This window comes from Amblyomma mixtum, chromosome 2 (genome assembly GCF_055824585.1).
Source record: "Amblyomma mixtum isolate Tamu chromosome 2, ASM5582458v1, whole genome shotgun sequence".
In the NCBI taxonomy this organism is placed as follows: Eukaryota; Metazoa; Arthropoda; class Arachnida; order Ixodida; family Ixodidae; genus Amblyomma; species Amblyomma mixtum.
Window position 1 is genome coordinate 271,378,970 of NC_143013.1, and position 24,246 is coordinate 271,403,215.

Here is a 24,246-nt window from a genome sequence, read left to right on the forward strand (position 1 = left end):
CTAAAAGTCTTTTACTTGTCACATTATTTTAATGTATAATTTATGAATTTAAATTTTATTTTGCAAGCGCACGCGTTATTATTGCATGTCAATAGTGTGAATTTCTGGTAATACATTTATTTGCGCATTTTCGATTCGATGTGCCCTCATGGCGGGTGGCTTTGACGTGACGAACGTTCATACCAATTTCAAGTTTCAGTTCTTTAGTTTCATGCTGTCTGACACGCACATTAGTGTAACGAGCGATGAGTGTAATCACTTTGCAGATCGGCCAGTGCGGCAACCAGCTGGGTTACGAGTTCTTCAATGCTGTGGCCCAAGACATCGGCGCCGGTGAACCCGAGACGCGCCGTGACCTCGACTACTACAGCTTGTCTGCGGAAAGGTGAGTGACCGTGCGCGACTATTGTTTACTGATGGCCGCTTGCAGGGTTCCGCTTTAGGTCTGAAAATGTTATTACTTAATATCCTGCGCAGGTTTTTCACTACCGACCCCCAGGGTAGCCTGCTTTCTAGTGCTGTCTTGATTGACACTGAAACAAAGGTAAGTTCTGGAATGCTTAAAGTTGGTTGCTGGAAGATAACTTCGCAGGTTGTTTCGTTCTTTTTAGGCACTAAAGCGTCAGAAAGTACCTGTCACTAAGTGAAGAGAACAGGTAATTTATCTAATGAGTTTAAAATACTCATTCCTAAACTCGCAATTCCTAAACTCCTAAACTCACAAGGCCAGTGATTGTATACGCGACAGATACTCTTGTAGAGAAGTGATGAAAGCACGCTAGGAGCACATTTAAGGGCATCAAATCTATGTGCAAAACAATGTTCATTTACAGTGTTATAGCTTCATCGAGTTACACCTTTGGCAGCTATCCACAGGATACCGTCAAACACACCTCCATTGAACGAAAAGTCAATATCACTGGTAAAAGCATTCCTTGCTTCAACCTTCTTGCCCAGATCTGTCTTGAAGCTTTCAAGAGTTGCAGCCCATAACGGCAGATAATGGCAGGCCTCCGAACTTCTTGTCTTTCTAGCGCTTTTGCTTGCAAACACGTTACAGCGTTTTTGCGTCCCCTTATTGCATTTGGGCTTAGTTGTCGTCGTATCAGAAATTGATTGTGCTATCATTCCTCATGCTGGTGTTTCATCTTGGCACTGCAGGTCGTAGGCAAGGTATTAAAAGAAGCCTGCAATGGCAACAAGTGGCATTACACAAGGGATGCATGTTACACCAGTGCACAAGGTGCTGGCAACAACTGGGCCTTAGGATACATCGAGCATTCTAAAGAAGCACTGGGCCAGATCTGTGACCTTGTAAGGCGCCATGTCGAGCGGCGGGACTGGTTGGACGGTTTCCTGCCAATTTTTTCCCTTGGTGGGGGAACAGGCAGTGGCTTGGGAACCAAGCTGACTGAGACTCTTCGAGACAGCTACCCCAACACTCCTGTCATAAATGCAGTAAGTGGCTGTTTTGTGCCTAACTACTGAGTTTCTGTTTCATCAGAACATGGATTAGGAGCCCATTAGTAGAGGACAGTCTCTTTGTTTTCACGTTAATGTGAAGTGGTCACTTGGTGACTTAACATGTTGCAAGCATATTGTACTGCAACTTATGACACCGAGGATTGATTGCTGCATCTGTAAAGACACAAAGCAGGTGTAGCATATATAAAACATATTGGAGATCGTAATGCCTGTGAGGTATTCTCAAGATTTATTAGGTGTTCCTCACAGAAAGAATGTAAAAATATAAGAAAAAATTATGCAATACAATTAGTAATCCTGCATTTACTTTAGCATTGCCTTAAATAGTTGGAAATGAGCACTCTCTTAAATAGCTGAAATTACAAGTATTTAGGGAGCTACACTGTTTATTTTTTCCTGCTTTTTATCCAAAAGTAATAGAGGAAATGTACTGCCTTGTTGATTTTAATAGCTGAAATAAGTTTACTAACCCCACAGTGCCGGGTGTATAATGCAGCTACAGATGTAGCCAAAGCAGAGGGCACAGAGATAGTTAAAGCATCATACTCATTTTCAGGAGCAAATATAAACATTCAGCCATGTTTTTCTTTTTCAATTTTTTTGTATCATTCGTGATCCTTTAAATTCTGGATTGTTTATATCACATGGAAATGAGTTTATAGCTGCATCTATTCCAAGGTTCATTTTACACTATAGAGCAAAAGGAATAATAGTTATATGGCAAACAGGTGACCATAAATAGTAAGGGGTAGTTTTTGTCTTGTACTATAATAATTCGACTCTACAATCTTTATGACCACTTGGAGTTCAACCAATACTCAGAAATGAACTTTGTGTGCGACTTGTTTGCACGTTTCATTTCATTTCATTTATTGATCCCTTAAAGGCCCGAAGGCATTACATAAGGGGGGGCATATTGGTTTACAACGGCGATGATGGGAACATGCATAACAATAAAAAGAACAAACATACAAACAAACATAAAAGGGGTTGCAGTCATATCAGGGTTTCCCAGCAGGTGATACATCATTTAATAAAGATATGTCAAGCAATACTCGCTACAAAGAGGGCAGAAGTGATCAAGATTTATGTGAGGTGAATTTTTATTTTCTCGCGGAATGTTTTGTGATCAGTGCATGCAAATTTCAAAAATTTCAAAAAAATTTCAAGCAACATGTGTTCACAAGAATAAAGTGAAATGCATGCAATTTCATGTTGCAGGTGGTGTGGCCGTGCAAGTCGGGGGAAGTGGCAGTGCAGGCGTACAATGCGCTCTTGTCGCTGGCACACTTGCAAGACTCTGCGGATGGCCTGTTGGTGCTGAGCAATGATGCCCTGCATCGAGTGGCCACCCAGCGGTGGGCCCTGCGCAATGCCTGTCTGGCCGAGATGAATTTGTTGGCCGCGAGACACCTGGCCTGCCTCCTGCAGCCCAGCCGAGGCACCCACGGACTGCACACCCATTTCGGTGTGTGTTTTTATGGCGACAGCTGTTACATGGAGCTTACCATGGTCCTTCGTGTAACCGTGGTCCATAGAATTTGATAGGTGCTCGGAGATGCGCCCACTTCCGGGCACCTTCTGGGCCCGGAGGGAGCACAGAAGTTGCTCCGATCCGCTGTGATCTCCTAGGGGCACTGGGTACTCAGCCCACTTACCCTCTGCTATACTGACATTCGCCAGAAGTGCCATCACCCATCTCTACCCTCTCCGCCAACTTGGCTGCTTGGATTGGCTCCAAATTCTACACAAGCACACACAGACCACAGCTTCTTTGCCAAAGGAGGCAAACCTTGGAACTGCCATCTTGGACGAGGTTCGTGCTGGGAAGCATGGAAGAAAAAAGACTGAGGAGGGAGCACGTTGCCAAGCGTGCCAAGCCTTCGCAAACCAAGTTCTCGTGAAGCCGCTCCCTCCCCTGTTTTTCGCTCTCCCAGTCAGTCCTTGATGTTTTGATGTTGGTATGTTTTAGTGCACACGAATGCGTGGCGTGGGCGTCTACAGCAAGGAGGTCGATCTACAGTCAGTTTGCCGTGCTGGTCCGTGCATACGCGCATCCAGCGGGGATAGATATTAGTGCACTGCACGGGCTCGGGCCAGCCCGGGCCCGGCCCGGCCCGCGGGCCGGGCCGGGCCGGGACGTGATTTATATTGCCGGGCCTGGGCCGGGCCCGGGCCTGAAGTTGCGGGCCCGGGCCGGGCTTGGGCTTAAAGCTGCGGGCCCGAGTCGGGCTTGGGTCGTACAGAAACGGCTGGTGTCCGACTTTTCATTCGCTATTGCAGAGTGAAGTGAACAACTGCGGCATTGAAGCAACGACACGGATGAGCTATGGGTTATAGAACGCGCCGAGAAAAAAAAAACTAAGCTTTATTCACTGACTTATTTATTTCCTTATTTCCACGCCGCGGTGCAGAACGAGTAAAATTCAACCGGCCTTAATTGGCCATTGATCGTTCGTCATCCCAAAACATACCTATACACTACTAGAAATGCATTCGGGAAGAACATATCAGTTTAGGACGTTTATAGTCTTTAAGCACATACCGTGAAAACTTAAGCCTTTTAGCTTTTCGTTTCTGCTGAAAGGCGACCAGTTCGGCTATGAGGTCAACCTATGAGATCGCGTTCACTAAAAGAAATGTCATCCCACTGCTTCCTAGGCAGCTTTAATATTTATACTTCGCGGGCGGCAGATTATAACTGATTAAAATCAGGGGGGAACGCAAAGTAGACTATTAAGAGTGTATGCGGCCCTTTTTATTTAGCTCTCGGTACTTACGAGTATATCTTTGCCCACCTACACGAGATCATTGTCCAAAAGACGGGCCTGGCAAGCACTACTCTTCATCACTTCCTTCTGGGTTAAAAAGAACCAACTTTCTGAAAGCCAAACTGTGGTTTCAGAACCTTTGTCGGCCAGTTTCTTATCGGTGTAGTAGCGGTCTACTTGCTCAGAGTGAGCAGTATACCTGAAGCGTTACTGTGCCGAGCCGGATAGGGCTGGGCTTCACTCCGGGATTCACGGGCCGGGCCGGGCCGGGCTCGCTAGAGCGATAATTTAGTGGGCCCGGGCCGGGCCCGGGCTTGAAGCCGCGGGCCGGGCTCGGGCTTCAGGTCTCGGGCCCGGGCCGGGCTCGGGCCTCAGATTGAGGCCCGTGCAGTGCTCTAATAGATATTACCGCTCGCTATCACGTGATGTGATCACGGCGAGACCAACACTCTCCTTTTAACTTTTTATGACTGGCCTTCAAGGCTATTGTCAGATGCTCCCACCTGAGTTTTTTTTTCCTCCATGCTGGGAAGTCTGTGCTGCAGTGACGGTGTAGGAAGCATTAGCGCTAAGCAGCTGCAGCATCTGTGTGAAATTTGCAGCCAATGATGACTCTCTCCAAGTTTTTGTTTAACTAAGCTGTAGCCTATTTTCTGCAATAATTTTGTTAAGAACACATAATGCTGAATCTTACAAAACAACTGAGAACTGCAGAGCAGAGCTTAGGAGGCAGGTGGGAGAGAGGGAACTCCTCCTAAATGCTGCCCACCAACTGTGGCAGGAGGACGCTTCACACAAACACCGACACCGGACAGTTTTCGCCTTCATGGCCCTCCCAATGCTATTACGTTAAAAAAGAGAGCAGTCAAGGATATTTATTTGTTTACTTATTTGATTCCTCAAGGGTCTCATGTTGAGACATCACATGAGGGAGTGGGCATTACATGGCAAACAAACTCAATAAAAATCGTGATGAAATGTTGTCGATGAGCCTCTTGAATGCTCATCGAATATCAGTCTCTTCTTAGATTTTCATCTCATAGCTATTTGGCACTAGCTCCTGCCCCTGCTGTTAATTTCACGATAAACTATGTTAAGTAATCGCTGTTTTTACTGGAGCTGATACAAATGCTAGCATGTCACCGTTACCTATGCTGTTTTACGTGCATATTGTGGGTTCTATCGAATGACTTTGTTCTAGCTTTGCAACCACTGTGGGCAGTCAATCCCAGCAGTACAACAGTGAGCTAGAACAGAGCACAAGCAGAATATGCTGGACACCATGACTTATTATTATGCTTACAAATACCTACGTTGGCTTGAAGAAGCTCTGACTAAGACTTCTTCGCTCTGGACAAAACAAGTGTGCGACCTTTGACCTTAAAGCACTAGCCCAAAGTGCAGCTCACTTGTTCTGCTTGCTCAGTCAGTGCAGTTTCCCATAGCCCATTGTTGTGTTTAAGGTAACATAACAGTAGTTTAATTGGTTACAAGTGACCGGCGTCTGGCCGTACATACACCATCGTTCCGGGAGCATCCTTTTTTTCCTTTTTCCACAAACGCACACATGACAGTTCGCTTTAAGGCGGTGGCTCCACCTATTGTACTGCACACAACATACTCAGTACTTGCTAGGGCGGTGGCGCCATCTAGTGCAATGCACACAAGACATGCATACACAGCACCCATGATGGTTCTGTTTGGACTCCAGACCTTTGGCAATATGGACAGCATTTGTCCGTGAGGCTTGTTGTTCTGCAATGGTGGGGAGGATAAAATCATTGCATGCATCCACGGCTTGCTGTACAGCGTGGGTAACTTTTGACCTTCAGGATTTCAATGTCATGCAGGTGACGTGGCCTCGGAGCTGGGGTGCCATGGGGTCCTCAAGCAGGTTGGCTTGCTGCAGGTTCCACAAGAACCGCCAGCAGTGGCTACCTTCAGCTGCTGTTCCTGGCAGGGTCTAGTACGAGCTCTGAGCAAGATGCAACGCTGCCATAGTGCCACTGATGAAGGTGAGCTGTTAGCACAGCTTGGTGTCAGTGAATTGTTTCATTCCCATTCCTCTTGAGCTCTAGGCACTGTATCAGTGAGCTACTGCTGTGTATCAAAGATACCCAGGGATCGACGGTGCAGGAAAATATTCTGAATGGAATCTGCTGAGACCTGGAATTCTCTGGAGACCTGTAGATTTCGGTAAGGTCTGTGAACACAGTGTCATGCAAACTGTTTACCTGAGGTTGTCTTTTCTTCGTGCTGTCTTTTAAGGCTACTATCAGTGATACTGGTTTGCCATCAAGTCTTACACATGTTATACTGGAAAAGTGATGGACAGTCATCTCTTTAAACATATTTTTCTCTCAGGTCCTCTCAAAATATATTTTAACACAGCCTGAATCCAGCTTTCTTTTATTCATAATTCAGCACTATCTCATTTCAGTGCAGTCTGAGGCGAGATTTAACTCTGAGCACACTGGGCAAAAAAGAAAGAGAGAGAGAAAGAGAGGGAGGGAGGGAGGGAGAGAAAATAGCTGAGTGAAAACTTTCACTTGAGCCTTCTGTTGAACTGAAACCTTTTACGATCTCCGACTCCAGTACTGCTATTCAGCAGATCCCCTAATAGGTCACTCATTTCTTAATAGATGCTCCTCATAATAGTATTGGACTCCGCTGCTGTATGCATGCACTTTGCAGTTGGCTGTTTGGATGCAACATAACCTGGCCAGGCTACTGACTTGGATCAGTGCATGTTTCTGGTAGAAAAGGGTATTCATTCATAAAACTGAAATTGCACCTGTGTATTCTTTGTGTATGTGTTCCGTATTTGTGTGTGCAGTTTTATTTTGCAAATGTTTACCCACTGCTTGTTTTCTTTCTCAAGTGCTTATAGCAGAACTATCCTTTGGACAATTTTTAGCGCTGTTCTGGCAGCCAGTGCTTGTGGCTGGTTCTTTTAAGGTAATAACCAGTCATGCACACTCACTTACCATTACTGTCTATTATTTTTTTCAATCCAGTCATGGGTGCTGAGGGGAAGCCACCTACGTGCATCGCCTCCCTGGCTGTGGCACGTGGTGAAGGCCTGTCGGCCCTCGACATCACTGACCTCGCTCCTAACTGTGCGCCTTTCGTGGAGCCGGGCCGCGAACTGAACCTGTGGACGCATCCCCATCGCTTTCTAGGCTCTGGTCGCACCCTGCTCTTAGCAAGCAACAGCGATGCCTGTGTGCCACAACTGGACTCTTTGGTAAAGAGAGCGTGGAGCCTGTTCACTGAGGCCGCCTACCTCCACCATTACGCACGCCATGGCCTGCAGGCTGAAGATGTTGCTGATGCATTTGTGCGCGTTGAACAAGCTATTGCGACCTACAAGGGGCTGTCCAAATAGCATCGATAGACTCCATTGGATATGTGCAAATCAGGGCACAACACATATGGTCAACAAGTTTAGTTAGGAGGTATGTGCATATAGTGTAAGATATCTGTTATGACTGACCCTATGGTTCCTACCTTTACTTTGTGCTTCACTTGTGCTCAAATGTTCTTGTGACCTCTATGATGTATTTATTTATATTTATTTACATGCATATTGTTGTTCATTTGTTGCGCTCGATTTAGAGTAAAAGCTAATGTTTACTTTTCTTCAGCGTAAACTTGTATTACAAATGGCTGCATTTGCGCGAAAAATGGATTAGAATGAATGGTCTTAAAGGGACAGTGAGGAGAGCACTATTAATATTTTTTTTTATAGCAAAATCCGATAGTTCGGCATGTCATGGCTTTGTTGCCACTTGGCCGGCAGCGAAAGATGCATTCATTTCTAAGAAATTTGGATTCGAAGTTGAGAAAGTTTTTCCTGCCGCTCTGATTCAGACTTGGGATTCTCCTGTGCGACACAGGACTAAGCGACGTGAAACCTGACGTGAACATGACGTAACGCAGACTCCGTGATTTCTGGCGGCCAGCAGTACGGCCTAGCAGCAGCCGAAACGAAAGCTACCACCGGCTGCACATTGAAGGCATCTATGGGCTATTGCGGCCATCGCTACAGTCGCTTCGCTTACGTTTGCACTGGCGTTTTGCCAGCGTTACGATGGATCTCGTTCTCGAAGTCGTCAACGAAGTTCTCGCAAATACACCTTTAGCATACCGTGTACCTTGTTGATTGGTCGCTGTTGATCTATGGGCGCTGATTGGTCCCGATGCTTCAGGCACGCGCGTAGCTGCCGGGCACGTGGCGCCATCTGGCGACTTCAAGGAGATTTTCGCATGCATTGGCTGCGCCTCAGTGATTTGTGGCGTCTCGGGTCCTAGAGTTGCTAGAACCATTGGTTCTAGCAACACTGCTTTGTCCTATGACGTCATCACGCTTGTACTTGCGAGTTTGGCCTGTGGCGGCGATACCTGTCTTTTGGTTCTTGCTCTTTTCTACGTTACAAGAGCTTTGTTGTCATTATGAGTGGTGTTTTTGTAATCAGGAGCTGGTATTCTGCCGATACAAGCCAACTTCAATTTCTCCTCAGTGTCCCTTTAAGTGTATGAGAACTGCGCTGTATATTGAGAGCATAAGTTTAAGTATTTGGAGTCACTAACCTTTATAGCTTTGGATTACCCGTAGTGTGAGTAACATAATTTATGCTTTATTGGCATTGTTGCCATATGCCAGTCTGTGGTTACCTCTGTCCGTATATATGCACCAGTGAATAAGTCACTCAGAAGGGCACCATACCTTCAGAAACTATGAAATTGTTAGTTGCTTTTTGCATTCATGATGCGATAGAGACACACCGAGCTCATTGACGCAGTTTACATCTCTAGTGAATATCTTTACAAATGAAACTCAATTTCTTACACAATTTTAATGTATTGACAAGAAACGTGCTAAATGTTCTCTCTCTTGGCACCTATATTTATCAAAGATGTGCTTCCCTAGACCAAAAGGCAAAGGTGCCCGACCTTGGTTTTTGTGAACGGTAGCTCAAATATAGTGATGTGCTCAGTGTGTGAAATGCATACGCTTTAGTTTTGTAGTGCTGCTAGCCCTTTATAGCTCAAACTTGTAGTGTGTGGCTGAATCTGCCACCATGAGTCAGTGGCACTTGTATTCATCAAGGATGCCTGTCAACTGTTACTATAACCACATACAAGCAGTGATCACTTTCTGCTCAATAACTGGCTTCTTGTGTGCGTGTATGCTCAGATCGCATTTGAGCATGCCACATGCAATGCTACTTTTGTGCCTCTAATAATTAAAGTCTAGTACAAACAGATTTTGTCTGTGTTCAAAATTTCAAGCATTTGCATACCTGCAAAAAATGAGCTTTGTATAACTATTTGGTGCTGTGAAATGTGATTGAAAACAGGTTTCATTTTTGTTATTTTTTTAATCAGATAAACTGTTTGCAAAAGTATTTTGGATGGATGTACATACAGAGGGCAAAGCAACTGAACTCTGCGTTCCGCAAATCCCAAAGCCGCCGCGACCAGGAAAGCAAGAAATGGAGATGAGATTCTGTGAGTTTAACTGTACATGCTTACATCCAGACCATTTTTAACCAAAAGCTATTGCTAGATATCGCGTGTTCAGACCGAAACGCTCCCAGTACGTGTTCTAGACCAGCGTTTTGCCCTCTGTACTTCTAGATTGCAGAGCATTGTGTTTAACGAGGATGACAAAAATGGTATTCTTGGAGAAATGCTTGCCATGGCTTCTTCTACAGCATGCATTGACAGAATCCATAAGAGAAGCCATTTATTGTTCACAGGTGTGAGTAGCAGCCTTTGTGCCTGGTGTATAAAGCAACACTCTAAGCTGGCAGATGAAAGATATTTTTTTATTTTCGCAATGCACAAATGTGGAATACAAATCAGCAGAGTGCAATCTGCCTTTGCAATGTGAAGACACATTTGGTAAACTGCAGACAGTCGCTCGCATAAAACATGAAAGGCACACAACGTGTGTTTGTTCGTAGCATATGCAAAGCATGCATCATCACTGAACAAAATTTTTCCACAACCATTTGCCTGTTGCATAGCATCCAAGCTAAGCTCTGTGACTGTGTCGACGTCTTGTGTTCTTAACTTGGCAGTTCATTATTCAAGTGTACCCTGAGTCTAATCAGCACCAGTTAATTGCGATAGCAGGTGTTCCCTTCAGATTCAGCCAGCTGTGTTGCTTTTTTTTTTCCCCACGCCATCTATTCTTATCAAGAAGTCAAACACAGTGCTCACTTTGTGCGTGTTACCTTGAACATGTTTGGAAACCAGTGAACAGATCAAAGATTGGACCACTCTATGGAGGACGCCTGCACATCGCAGAGCATCACTGATGGGTGCCAGCAAAAGAAGGAATGCACGCACAGAGAATGCAAGCACCTGTTTTGCTGTCGTCTTCCAGCGGCGCTGCACGAAATGCGGGCTTACGCATGCATGTTTTTTACCCAGCAGTGGTTCCCTCTGTACATTGCTCATATTACTTTTGTTGAGAATGGAACACTTCATTTATGATAAAATAAAGAATTTCTATTGCTTAGAGGCTGACACAGCATTGTTGTGCAGCTTATGCCATTTCTCTTGCAGCCTTTGTGAGGTGAAAGAGAAAAGGAAATTGATGTGCCATGGAGTGCACAAAGAGCTTTGAAAAGCCAGCACAGTTTCTTGCAGAGCAAACACCCTCCTGTATTGATTGCATGTACTGTGACTATTTTACTCACTTTGCATGGTGTTGTCTTGTAGCTACACAACTGGCTTACATTAAGAATGGACAGTAATCGTGGTAATGTGCTAAATAAATTATACTGTCAAGAAGATACGTAGCTTCCTCAGTAAGTGGTGACAAGTTTCTTTAATTGCCGCCTGCATCAGCTCTACCATGCATCATACTTAGTCTTCCTTTCTTCACGTTTGCAACAGTCTATGCTTTCCCTAACAAAGCCAGAACTATGAGCCCATGCTATGCATTTTCTTTCACCATCATGCGTTCTTGCTTCTTGCTCAAGGCTACAAGGGTTTATTCACTTTGATCAAATGCCTTGCATGGCTGCACAGGCTTATCTACATAAATGTGGGGAAGGCTACCTTGGTCCCTTAAATTGTCCTTGACCAATAAATTAAATTGCAGTGCCAAGAGAATGTTTAAAAAAAAAATTTTGTTGGCTACTCAAGAAGATAATGTTGCATGAAACCAAAACATGTACAACTGACCAATCAGTAATCGTTCTTCCATGTTTTGGTTTTTTTTTTTTTAATCTGTCACTTCAGCTTTTTTTTTCTGAGAACTTTGTTTACTGCCTGTAAAGCTGGCTGACTAGAAAAAATAGCATTGCTCACACCTGGATTCATGTTTTCAGATTGTTTCATAGTACCCCGTGCTTTGGCTTGGCTCCCCTAAGTTTTCAGAGAACATTAATGCAGACACTGAAAGTCATCAAAGTAAAATGTATTTACATTACTTATGTACAAAAGGTAGTACACACTGTAATAAAAGAACAAAAACGATGTATACACATGTATAAAAAGTGCTTTCAAACAACACACATTTCTTGATGTGCATAACGTATCTGGTGATGCTGACTTAAAAGGATATCTTAAAAACGCACCGCAAAAGCGCAAGCAGTTAATTAACAGCATGAATAACGCTGAAGTCTGCACGCACACCCTTGCATCTCAGTGCCTCTCATAGAAAAGAAACTGAGACCTCTGGGACGCTTACATCTGTGAGCAGCAAATATCATAGGCTCCACTTATGTATCAAGACATTGAAATGTGACCACACACAACGGCACTGACAGTGCTTTCAGCTACACTGAAAAATAGACGATGCGTGTCATACAGCCAAGCGTATATGGACTATGCTGCATTGAGCGTGGCAAAATATCACGAAGGACACTTGCATTGCACATCTTTTACAGTCATCATGGTGACTGGGGACGGCTAGATGCAAGGCAAAAGCACAGGGGCACTAGGCAACGCTGTGACAAGGCATTATCTTTTTCGCAGCCATGCATAAGCAGCAAAATTTCAATGCTGTGTAGTTTGGTTCTCATTAGCACATGCGCTTTATGTTGTGTCGCGCACATTAACATTTTAATCTAAGCCCAACAGGAAGCCTGAAGTGTCTGTACAGTAAAAGACATGAATTTCTGCTTGTGGCATTTTGCACTTCAGCATTTAGTTTCTCATGCAGCAGCGAAGGAAGTGTGCTGAATCGTTTTGTAGCTGCAGAGAAGGCCTTATGTTATGCTTGCAGTTGCATTGTGTTTCAAAATAGTTTATAAACCATCTGTAAATGCAAGGCTTGCCAAGTGGGTTTTGTTCACAACACGTATGGCAAGTTTCTGTTTCGGATAGAAATGTTCTCCCAAATCATGCCAGAATGCTTATCATCTGAAGTTCTGAGCAATCACAAGATGGATGAGGCTGCATTCACAAGTATGTTAAGATCTACAAAACCATAATGCACAGAAGATATTGTTGACCTTCCCTTGTAGCTCTGAGCATTTCATGCTATAAGGCTATGCTCAGGTGAACATCAATCATTAAGCTGCTTTCATTTTTATCGAGCAGTATCCTGAGGCTATTTAAGATGGTATGTACACCAGTTTATATTTTATGTTGAAAGTGTAAGTAGCTTTTCATCACCTATATGTAAACACTTGGGCCTGGTTAGAAATTGCACCAAATTTATGTCAGCGTCCTCTAATCATGTTGAATAACACAAAAAAGCAGCATCTTTAGGTGGGAACAACAAGTTCACTTAAGAAGGCAGCCAGTCTGTTCACAATTATATTTCATCCACAAATGCGTAAGCACACAGCAAAACTAGATTCACGTATATCATGTCTGGTTGGCATGTCTGAACCAATAAAATGGGTTCTTCGCACCAATGTCCATTCCTTGTCACACTGCTTGCTTATACTTCAGACTGACTGTAATAGCCGAGTATATATTTATATTGTTTAGTCTGTACACAGTGCCATAGCATCACACATTTGCAAAAGCAGTATTGATATACATATAAAAAGACATCACATCAATAGACATGAGAAAAGTAAAAACATGGCTGAATGAAATAAATAATGCAAATGGCACAGTCCTCGTATCACACTGGAAACAACGCACCTGGAACGTCTTGTCAACACAAAAGTGCATCGGAACAGGCATTCTCAACCTTGAAGCAAGGTGCATCGAGCCAAAAAGAATTTTTAGGTTAAAAAATTGCTACAGTAGCCTTCTCTATTGAAACATCATGAGTGTCTGTTTTCTCCAGACAACATGTAACCTTAAGTTGTAATCAGACTCTGGTATTACCTACAAAGTTGCAGTGATTACGTATAAAGGGGACAGCTCCATTCCGCATTTAATTCGCACTTAAAGAGCTGTATACCTGAACCTGCAACCTTGAGCTCAAAGTTTTCATGTTTGGTGTAGATGACAGTAGAAAAGCTGCACAACTTAAACATGCCTCAACATTGCATAAGTTGTTGCAGTTCCCTGTTTAACTTCGGATACTTTTTGCCGTGTCACCTGCGATAAAAAGGCTGTTGAGTATTTTGTGAGCACACAGTGAATGCAATCTGCATTTCTACTCTCCTGTGTAGAGGGCAGGCATATTGGCATTGTGTGCACTGTTTGCTGGCAGTCTTTCTTGAGGTAGCCCTTTTAAGAAGTAGGCATACAGATTTTCAGTTTGCTCAAATGCTTTTGCTTCAAGGGCAGAATGGGCAGCTGATCACAAAAATTACAGTGCAAAAATGTTGTGAGAGCAAAAACCTGCAGTTTCCAAAGGGTGCTGGCTGTCTACAGCTTCTATATTTGGTATCGTTGTCCTTTCCTCTGTTCCCTTTCATGTGAGTTATATGAATCATTTGCAAACACATTTATCAAGTCATTCATATGTTCTATCCTAGCTTGAGAATGAACAATTTTAATGCAGGGGTGATTCTTTAGCACAGACACATCTCAGCTATAGCCAGCACCTTCGGTGAAAAGGGGGCTTATATACTGTGCCCTTACTAGGTGCTGTAGTGACGGCGCATCCTTACTGGAATCGTGACCAATATTGCCACTGGCCATGATCAAGAACGTTGCCCAAGAGCCAGTGCCAGGGCAGTGCTGAGAACAAGGAGGGGAGTCGAGGCCAGAGTGACAACAGAGGTGTCACTGAGTGCACTGTGCTCATCTGCATAGGAAGCCTTTGCGACGGGGCAGCCAAACAACTCGCCAACATGCTGTGTTCGGTTGTAGACATGCATCCGCCGGTCATTGAACCTCCAGAAGTTCAGGCCCTTGAAGAAGTAAGTCTGGCCTGCATGGATGAAGAAAACAACTGTTGTTCCACAGGAAAAAGTCTCTGACGTGCGCTTATGGCCGCAGTCGACTGATTTAATGCTAGCTGCAGCACACCAGCATAGTTTAAAAAGCAGTGCATACACATTAACACAACAAGTGAGGAGCTGAGAGACTGTTATTGCTTTTTTCTTGCTCTGAATCCCTCGAGAGGGAAATAAAGCAAATTTCGCTAGCAAAAGAAATGACAGTATCTCTCTGCACTGATATTTTGTGTAGCTGCTAATTGGTTTTTTTCCCATTTCATCACTCCTACTGACACAAATTATGCTCCATAGCTGCATAAAATTAGGTCAGACTATTTGTTCAATGTTGACATACTTATTGACAAGGATGAAACAGAGCGAGCTAGTAAGCAAAATCACAAAGAAAACACATTAATGTCTAAGTGATCAAGGGTCCTTTTTCAACCTAGAGGGAGGTACGCATGGGAATCTTCAGGGCATTTACAAGTGTTTTTTTTTCTGGAGGAATGTTTCCCAAATGTACAGTAAGTCTGGATAAAGTAAAGGCACACTATCTAGCCCTTGTACTTTCCCTAAATGCGAATTAGTTTCCCTTGAGTAGTTTTTAGCAGTTACTTCCCACCTACCAATAAGGTCACGCCTTGTCACCATTGCCCATTGTAAACCTCCTTTTGTCGCTACTTTCAAGGGCAGCAGCATGGATGCTGACACTTCTTCTATTTTAACTCACTTTTCTCTTTGCAGAATTTCATTTTCCATAACCCTCTAAATATCCTGTTGGCCATGGTTGCACGCCCTACAGGCACTGAATATCCTCAGACCCAGTAGAAAGTGTGTCAGCTAGTGCTCACCGTCCATGTTCTGAAAGGCGGCGTCGACGCCGTGTGGAACCCCTCGCCACATGCGCACATGCCGTGGGTAGTCGAGCTCGACGCTGCGGTCGAACTCGTCGTAGCGCCAGTACTGGTCGCCACTGAAGAAGTACGTCTTCCCGTTGTGGCCCCACACCATGGCGGCGTCCACGTGCGACAAGCTGGCCGGTAGACCCAGGTTGGTGAGCGGCCGCGGGTAGCCCGGAAGTGGGCGGTTGCTGCTGAACAGCCAGTACTTGCGGCCTGCACGCATATGTCGGGCGTTGGTCAACAGGTGAGCATTCAGAGGGGACAGCACGTAGTGCAATTGTCTCTGTTGCATGCAGTAACTACACCGTGTAGTAGCACTCAGCTCATACACTGTGAACGCCTGAAAACTGAGCAAATCAATGCCACATAGCTTGGTTATACTGTGTGAACTTATCACAGCAATGCTTAATTTGCACAGCATTCAATAAGTATTCTGAGATCCTGTTAGCATCAGAAATGCCGCTAATAAGAAATTATGGTATGGATAAGATGGTAGATATTCTGCCGCAATTTAATCATTTTGGCTTCTGCCGAACCACACAAAATACCGGCTTTACGATTTAACCTCCCTGCATTTCTGTTGGTCTATCTCTCTCTCAGTCACTGCCATAAATAAAAAAAAGAAAATTCAGAAGAAAAAAAACAGCGCAGACCGCATAATAATGATACATCTTGATAAAACTTCTAAAATTCTGTTGAACGTAATATTAACGTGCGAGTTTAACTTATAGTTAGTTGGGCACACAGTCAGGCGCCCTTGGCCCCATTTGATTTATCCGTATCCCGTAGGCGGCTTCTCCTGCTGGCACACCTTGGAGAAGCCAAGCTTTGTATCTTGACAAGGAATGTCCTTTTCCGCGCCCAATTTTTCCTCACGTCCCCTCCTTTCTCTTGCCTACCACCCTGGTTCAGGTGCAGGCAGTTCCTGCATTATAGCGTTTTCTTCCTTAAAGCGTGCTTCACTGCACATTAACTACTGTTGCGGAGAAACAAGCTTGCCGAGTATCAGTGTCTTTCAAAATTTACAATTTCCGTTTTCTACTTCTTCCGGCTAAATCCACGTGCGCCCTAACTGCGCTTAATCGTGTTAAAAAGTGATCTGCCCGTGTAATCAATTACGGGCCTCGCAAAGACAATCATGGGTGAAATTGGGGCATGTGGCTTGCAAAGTATGAAGTGCAGTGCAAACAGCTATAACCACAAATGAAGAGATTGCGAATTAATATATATATATATATATATATATATATATATTTGAATTCGCCATCTCTTCATTCTATGGTTATAGCTGTTTGCACTGCACTTCATACTTATATATATATACATAGAACACTCCTGGCGCAGTGGTGCAGCGGTTAAGCGACGCGCCACTGCCCTGCGATGGAAGGTGCTGCCACCGGTGGGGCATGTGCGACTCATGTTGCTATTCCCGAGCAACCTCTCGTGAACAACCATCAATTTAAATGCCACCTGCCACGGTGAGCAGTTTGCTCACAACCCGATCAGCAGGTTGTGATGGTGGCTTTTCCGCGATACCGACTCCTCAACACTACCGCGTTAAAAGTATGTCGCAGATGGCTAATCTACTAACCTATGAAGAAGACAATTTTGTTATCCGGCCGCTCATAGACAGCATCGATCTTCTCGAGGTCCTTGGGCAGGTTGTACCAGAAGAGGCCGATCTCCACCGGGTAACCGGGCTTCAGGCCCTGTTCGTTGATCCGCCAGAAGTACTGCAAAATGGACACGTGACCTGTTATTAATGCGTGATGCTGGCATCATGTCAGGAGTTAAAGAGACAAGAAATGTGGTAACGTTAGAAGTGTACATTTCCGAGGAGAGGCAGCCAGACAGTCCGTAGAAAAAATGCCCCTAAACTCATCAAAAAATGGCAAGCACGACGTCTTCCTAAGTTATGAGGCTGGACAGGCACATAAGCAAGTCGAGAAAAAACTGACGTGCATTTTTTCAAGCAAGTCACGTGGTCGTGTGTGGGACATTTCTTACCCCCGTACCGGCCCTCTCGCGGTCGAATATACGGTCAAACTCCGACTGTTGTTAGGCAACGTTCAACGAGCTTGTTCGCGCAAAAACTTTTCGAATAGCGCCCACAGCGGAGTTACGGCCATCACGAGAAAGCTTTCAATGTTTACGCTCCAAACACAAAAGCAGTAAAAAGGGAGTAAAGCTGTCTTCTAGCGCACTTCGTTTTAGGGGCAGGATATGCCGTGGGGTAGATTTTTCATCCCTAAAAATACGGAATACTTTGAGTTGGCTACGGAAACAAATTTCCTCTTCAAAACATGCGAAGTTCTATTAGTTACGAAGATTTTAACCGAGGTTTCCATCTCCTCTATTTGCTAAACTCAGGACCTCCTCTCTCGCGTTTAAAAACCTCCTCCCATTGCTAACTGCATCAGGTTAGTATTCTTTTCAGTGGGAATGTACCTCCGTTGTCAGGATTAAGCATTCCGAATTTATAGTGATCGAAACCTATTCCCAAAGGGAGCACGCTAGATGACAGCTTACTCCCTTTTTTACTCCTTTATAGCCTTATTCATGTTTAGAGTGTAGGATAAGGCAAATTTTGCATCCCTGCAATCAGAAATTTGTGCATCATACCATCGGACTTCCCAACATCTCCTCAGAGGCGTCCTCACATACCTCAAACTTTTCAATAGCTCCCATGGCATTGCACCTGACCTCGCTGAAGCCAGTTCCTCTTCAAAACCTTTGTAACAATCCCACGAATCCCGCTTTCCATCCTTGCAGCTGAATCCTCCGCTTCGCTCGTTTTGCCACTTCCCTCACCCCACTAATGGTCTGCAGATTCGGATGGCGTTAACAGCTCACTGTCCTAGTTGTCGGGAGATCAGAGAAGGTACAGAACAGAACATTTTATATATACGTGTAATGCTGCCATTACTCGCCCTTATTTACCTCCTGGAGTGCTTGACTTCAGTTGGACTCTGCGGATCACCAACGAGCCCCAGCGCGGCAAACGCTTCTCCTCACGAGGTCCTAGTACTGGCCGCAAATAAAATTGTTTTCCTCTTTCCCAACACGCCAGTTTTACCATTTTGCCCTCCTCATTGTACACATTATGGGACTGTCCATAATCAAAAGGCTAACTGCTAAAACAGGAAGCGCCGGAAACCTTTCTTTGCATTTGGACCTGTGCTGTTGGCTAGGCACAATTTTAATGCATGACTGACTGACTAGGAATAGGCGAGGTAATTTTAGGTAAACAAAAAGATACAGCTGTACCAAGACGAAGAACTAGGGGACAAAGACCCTGGACATATTGATACGTCTCTTACGTACGTTCAGGGAGGACATAATGCCTCCGTTATCACACAAAGTTTTTTGCTTTTGCTCTTTCCTCCTCCTCCTCCTCCGTTGCCTACGATCCTGCCCACCTTGCCCTTGAAGATGAACAGTTCCCGCCGGATGACGGCGATGGCGTCGATGGAGGTGCTGCAGCCGTCGGGCTTGCCGTCGCCGCCTCCTCCGCCGGGCTGCTGGGGCGGAGACTGGGGTGGGGGTTGGCGTGGCGAGTGCGGAGAGTGTGGAGGTTGCTGTGGGTGCCTGCCCGCCCCGTGGCGGGGATTGCCCGAGGGTCGTCCGTGCGGCCCCCGTCCCGTAGGAGACACCGTTGTCGTCCGCGGCGCGATGGGTTGCATGGGCGCCCACTTGGTCGGGTACTTGGCGCCTGCGGACGAGCACGGAACGAGTGAGTCTAGGACAGTGCACTATGCGACGGGATAGTGCCTGGACATCGATATAACGAATGTGCTAAAAGGGGAAAAGTTCCAATTAGCTAACATAAATTAACGACCCATTAATAGGTAATTATCATTGTTTACTTCGCGCACCGAATGGTCTTTATTAGATGTTCAGGACGACCCATACTTAGATATTCACACTGCGTATCCCATGGTACTTTGTAGACCGGCACTACGATCACCTTCGCTGCTTCAATCCTTCGACCTTCGACCCTGATAGATATGACCGCGGTTACCTCCATCGTACTCGCTTCAATGCGGCGTATATACTTACTGTTTTGCATCATCATCATCAACGATGATAGCGGCGGTGATGATAACACTAATTTTCACATAAGCTAAGATAATCGAAGCTTCAGTGCACCCACCATACACATCATTCGTGAAGGCCTTGAATCTATGTGTAATTTGCACTCTGCTTCAGCTCAACGCCTTTTGACCCTCGGAGATGCGAAACTTCGCTGTGAACAGTTTCAACATCTTCTAAACGCATTTGGCAAAGTGCATTTCAAAATAGGACAGTTACGGCATACATAAAGCCACGCGCCGCCCGGCCACGTTTTGTGGCGTCATTCACTACGGAAAGATGCATATCACACGCACCCTCTGCGAGCTCCTTCCTCTCTCCTTGGCAGCTTCGCTGCGAATCCCCATACGCATACTCATACAGACAAAGCGGAGGGAGCGCGGACGCGAAGTTCTGCTCAAGTTTCAGTGCAGTTGCTACATGACTGTAGTAGAACGTCGGGCTCAAAAATGTCTCGAGCTCATTTACGCTTCTCCAGCTCGAGGCGTTCGAGTAGAAAAAAGTTGCAGCCACCTTCAACTGCGATGGACGAAACATATGCGACATCGTGGTTAATCAACTTGTATATGATAACGTGGCAAGGCAGGGGGCAGGCAGATGCATGGATTAACCAGATTAACCGCGACGTCAAGATAACCGGCCTACGCCATTGGCTGGAGCGGCTGCTTTGAAGGGTATTTACCACTTCGTTATTGAGTAGTATCCTAGCACCCCACTAACATTATCCATCTTTATTCCGAAAACCGCCCCCACGGGTATTATTATGCCGCATCAGCCACCTGTGTACCTAAAAAAAAAGTGTTTATATATTGTTACGGACTTGAACAAATCCCAAGAACAGCAAAGAAGATGAAGTTGGAGCGTGTTTGCCCGTTCGACGCCGTCTTACGGCATCTGTTAACTGCTGCTTCCCGCTGGCCGTGTACCCCTGGCCTGTTGAACCGGCTCAGAGCGTTTCAGCCGCGATGTTACGGACGTAACATTATTACTGTGCCGCCGCGGTGGCTCAGTCGTTATGGTGTTCGGCTGCTGACCCGAAAGACGCGGGTTCGATCCCGGCCGCGGCCGCGATGTTACGGACGTAACATTATTACTGTGCCGCCGCGGTGGCTCAGTCGTTATGGTGTTCGGCTGCTGACTCGAAAGACGCGGGTTCGATCCCGGCCGCGGCGGTCGAATTTCGATGGAGGCGAAATTCTAGAGGCACATGTATGTTGTCAGTGCACGTTAAAGAACCCCAGGTGGTCGAAATTTCCGTAGCCCTTCACTACGGCGTCTCTTATAGCCTGAGTCGCTTTGGGACGTCAAACCCCCATAAGCGATCGTAACAATACTATTGACGGGCCTCACTGCGGCGCCGCATCAAGGAGCCAGCTAGTGACGTCATTTTGCTGCGTCAAGACCACAGCTGGCTCCTCCACTGCACCATGGCGCACGCGCGCGCGCGCGCAAATACAGCGCTGCACATTCTCTCACAGACTGTAAGCGTCGATCTAAAACCATTAGCAATCAATTCCCGATGCCTTGTGCTGTTCATACGCAACTTGTCTACAGATCCGACCACGTGACTATAGCTTGAAAGGCCGCCGATAGATTCGGCAGAACGGACAAAGCTTGTCAAAGATATCGTAACTTGCCCTAACTTTAGTATTAGCAGCACTTTTACAGCGATAGCTATTCAGCTAGGTACCCGCCCTCCTTCCTGGGGTAAACGGCAGCAGCACCACAGTATGTGGTCAGTGAAAACATCCGCGTTCGGTCCACCCGAGACTGTTGTTCAGGTGGGCCAGGCAGTGGTCAATCTCGCGGGATGTCCCTTACAAAAAACTTGCCGGACGATTACCGCTGTGTAAAGCGAAATTCAGCGACAGTTGTTTGCAGTAATTATATTTTTATTGATTGTTATTTTTTTAATTGTCTGGTATAGCGCGCGTGATGTCACTATTAGGGCGCGTTGCCATGACACGTCGCAGTGATGTCATGCGTGACGTCACTACATGTAGGTTACGCCAACGCTGCACAACCGGAAAACGTGCCCTTTAACAGCTGTCGCTGCAAAAATTTCGCAGACCCTCCATAGACTATATCTTAAGACAGTCCATGGACTCTATTGATATATTTTTCAAAAGGCTGTACAGCTCTCGCTGCCACTCACTCTCCCTAGGAAAAGCTCGAGAATTGTTGGTGATTTATATCTGTTCTGGAGCATAATAATCAATGTATTGTTCACCGATTTCCGACGCGTGGTGCGTCGCGCGTGTGCAGCTGCTTTCTATTCCGATCTGTTACTGCAGCCAGCCATACTAAAAATTGGCAGTGGCTTCTGGTTAAGCCTGAATATACAAGCGAAAAGCTGCAGTTATGCTTTGTTTGACGTCATGGCTGTCGCAGTTCGCGCACAATGCACTGGGAGCGTCACGATAACGGTGTAGGCAAGCGCGTTATATAGCCCTCCTTCCGCATGCGTAGTAACTGTGGTAAACACGCGGCTGCAACGAAAGGTCAAACGGTGGCGAGGAGGCGAGCGCGCAGTAGTAGCGGCGGTGAGGAGGCGGCGCACATGCGCAGTAGCGCGCGGCTGCGCCGAAAGATCAGACGGCGGAGTCGCGGCGGTGGTTGCGGCGGCGGCCGCTCCGACCACCTGCGCTTCTCCTGTGACGTCACTCCGTTCTGCGCACGCGCAGCTGTGGCTAATTCTGATCACGGAGCGTACGCCAGACCCGATGTTGACTAGCCTAGTAAAGCTTTTCGCTTCAAAACCGTCGAGGCACGCTTTTGCCTCAGCTCGTTTTCCTTAGCAGCCTGATCGGGCCAAAACGCGTCGTTGGTACTAAAATTCACCGACTGTCTGGAGGAATTAAGCGACGTCACCACCAGCCCGGAAGTGACTTCACTTCCGGGAAAGACATCGACAGGTTCTAATGCTATCTCATTGCCAACGTAATGTAATCAGGTGTTCCTCTGAGTTATAACTTCGTAGAACGATGTTCAATTCTGTATTGCTCAGACAATTAGAGCGCGTCTTTCCGTCTCCGCGCCTCCCTATAAATGGTCTCTGTTGGACTCTTCGTGCTCTGTGAGATTCTGTATTTCTTTTTCGTTCGTCAGCAAGGCTAGGTGGAAAGGAGAAGCCGTCACCGCAAGGCGGTGACGAATGGTCTCAATTTTGCTATTTTGGCAACAAAAAATGAAACATTTATCTGAGCCCAGACCGTGTGCCTGGCTGCGACAGCGCGACGCTGATGAAATTCTCGCCTCCAGTGAACTCGTATTTTTTGTGCGAGGGAGCGCAGTTTGAGGTGTCGCCGACCTTGGATGACGAGCGAGACACATACGAGGAGAAACGAATCAGCACCCGATATTGCAGCAATCAATAAAAAAGGGTAACACTTTATAAAATTTAGTAAAAGATCACTCCCCGAGTAAAATGAGAAAAAAAAATGTTTCTCTAGACGCATGATTAGAAAATATTGCATTTTCAAACTAAACGCAAAACTAAGCTTTTTTTCCCTCGAGTTAGAACGATGTGTTGTTTTTGAAGCTGGTCATATCTGTAGGTTTCTTTTTTTAGTTCCTGTACGGAGGGAAGGAAATGAAAATTTAGGACATTCGGGCGTTGAGGTCAACCGCTCGTTTTCTTTAGGAAAGTGAGCGGCCTTGTTGAAAAAAAAACGAAAAAAATAGCTGCAAATCAGGGCGTTGCATCCGAGGGCTCTGTTATCAAGGGGACGTCTACAGAGCGCTGACAAATATTTACAGTACGCGCTCGGTGAAACAAGCACAAGCGGCAGGCAAAATATACGCACCGTAGAGCCTCTGTATGCCCACTTTGTCGTCGTAGGGTAGCTGGAAGTCGTCCTTCACCCCCTGGTAGTACGGGAACATGAGGGAGCCGGGCACCGACGAGTGGGACAAGCCCAGCGAGTGACCGAACTCGTGCACCGCCACTGCGAACAGGCTCGTCTCTGCGTGCAGAAAAACAAACATAGACAAATGAGTGAACGGAAAGAAGACCACAGCGGAGGGAAATAAGGAAGGCAACAGCAGGGCACACTTTAAACACGAATACGCATATATGGGAGTGAAAAGGGAATAAACTGTCCTCTAACACCTTCCCTTTTATAAAAGAGAGTCATCTAGAGGACAACATACTCCCTTTTTACTCCTTTCCGTATACAGCGCAGTGAAATATTCCCGTTATTGCAGGGAAAGAAACTACCACCGGGCAGCTTCTTTACTCGGATGAGGAACCAAATTCACCGGGCAGCTTCTTTACTCGGATGAGGAACCAAATTCACCGGGCAGCTTCTTTACTCGGATGAGGAACCAAATTCACCGGGCAGCTTCTTTACTCGGATGAGGAACCAAATTCACCGGGCAGCTTCTTTACTCGGATGAGGAACCAAATTTACCGGGCAGCTTCTTTACTCGGATGAGGAACCAAATTCACCGGGCAGCTTCTTTACTCGGATGAGGAACCAAATTCACCGGGCAGCTTCTTTACTCGGATGAGGAACCAAATTCACCGGGCAGCTTCTTTACTCGGATGAGGAACCAAATTCACCGGGCAGCTTCTTTACTCGGATGAGGAACCAAATTCACCGGGCAGCTTCTTTACTCGGATGAGGAACCAAATTCACCGGGCAGCTTCTTTACTCGGATGAGGAACCAAATTCACCGGGC

At 45.9% G+C, this 24,246-nt stretch overlaps 2 protein-coding genes across 3 annotated transcripts in view; one reads left to right on the forward strand and one right to left on the reverse strand.

The window, feature by feature from the left end:
- Position 1: 1 nt before the first annotated feature.
- LOC149364007 (tubulin delta chain-like) lies at positions 2–10,788 on the forward strand. Its single transcript, XM_089574006.1, has 6 exons — positions 2–385; positions 478–544; positions 1,162–1,458; positions 2,707–2,953; positions 6,107–6,271; positions 7,274–10,788. The coding sequence occupies exons 1-6, from the start codon at positions 246–248 to the stop codon at positions 7,642–7,644; spliced, it is 1,287 nt and encodes a 428-aa protein (XP_089430132.1). The 5' UTR covers positions 2–245; the 3' UTR covers positions 7,645–10,788.
- LOC149364008 (matrix metalloproteinase-2-like) overlaps positions 10,070–24,246 on the reverse strand; it is a 228,862-nt gene continuing 214,685 nt past the window's right edge. For both annotated transcript variants that reach the window (XM_089574004.1, XM_089574005.1), the window contains exons 4-8: positions 23,370–23,528; positions 18,891–19,183; positions 17,063–17,204; positions 15,421–15,684; positions 10,070–14,562 (exon numbers count right to left, since the gene is read on the reverse strand). In XM_089574004.1, the coding sequence (XP_089430130.1) occupies positions 14,333–14,562; positions 15,421–15,684; positions 17,063–17,204; positions 18,891–19,183; positions 23,370–23,528 (1,088 nt within the window). In that variant the 3' untranslated portion in view covers positions 10,070–14,332. The remainder of the gene's footprint in view (positions 14,563–15,420; positions 15,685–17,062; positions 17,205–18,890; positions 19,184–23,369; positions 23,529–24,246) is intronic.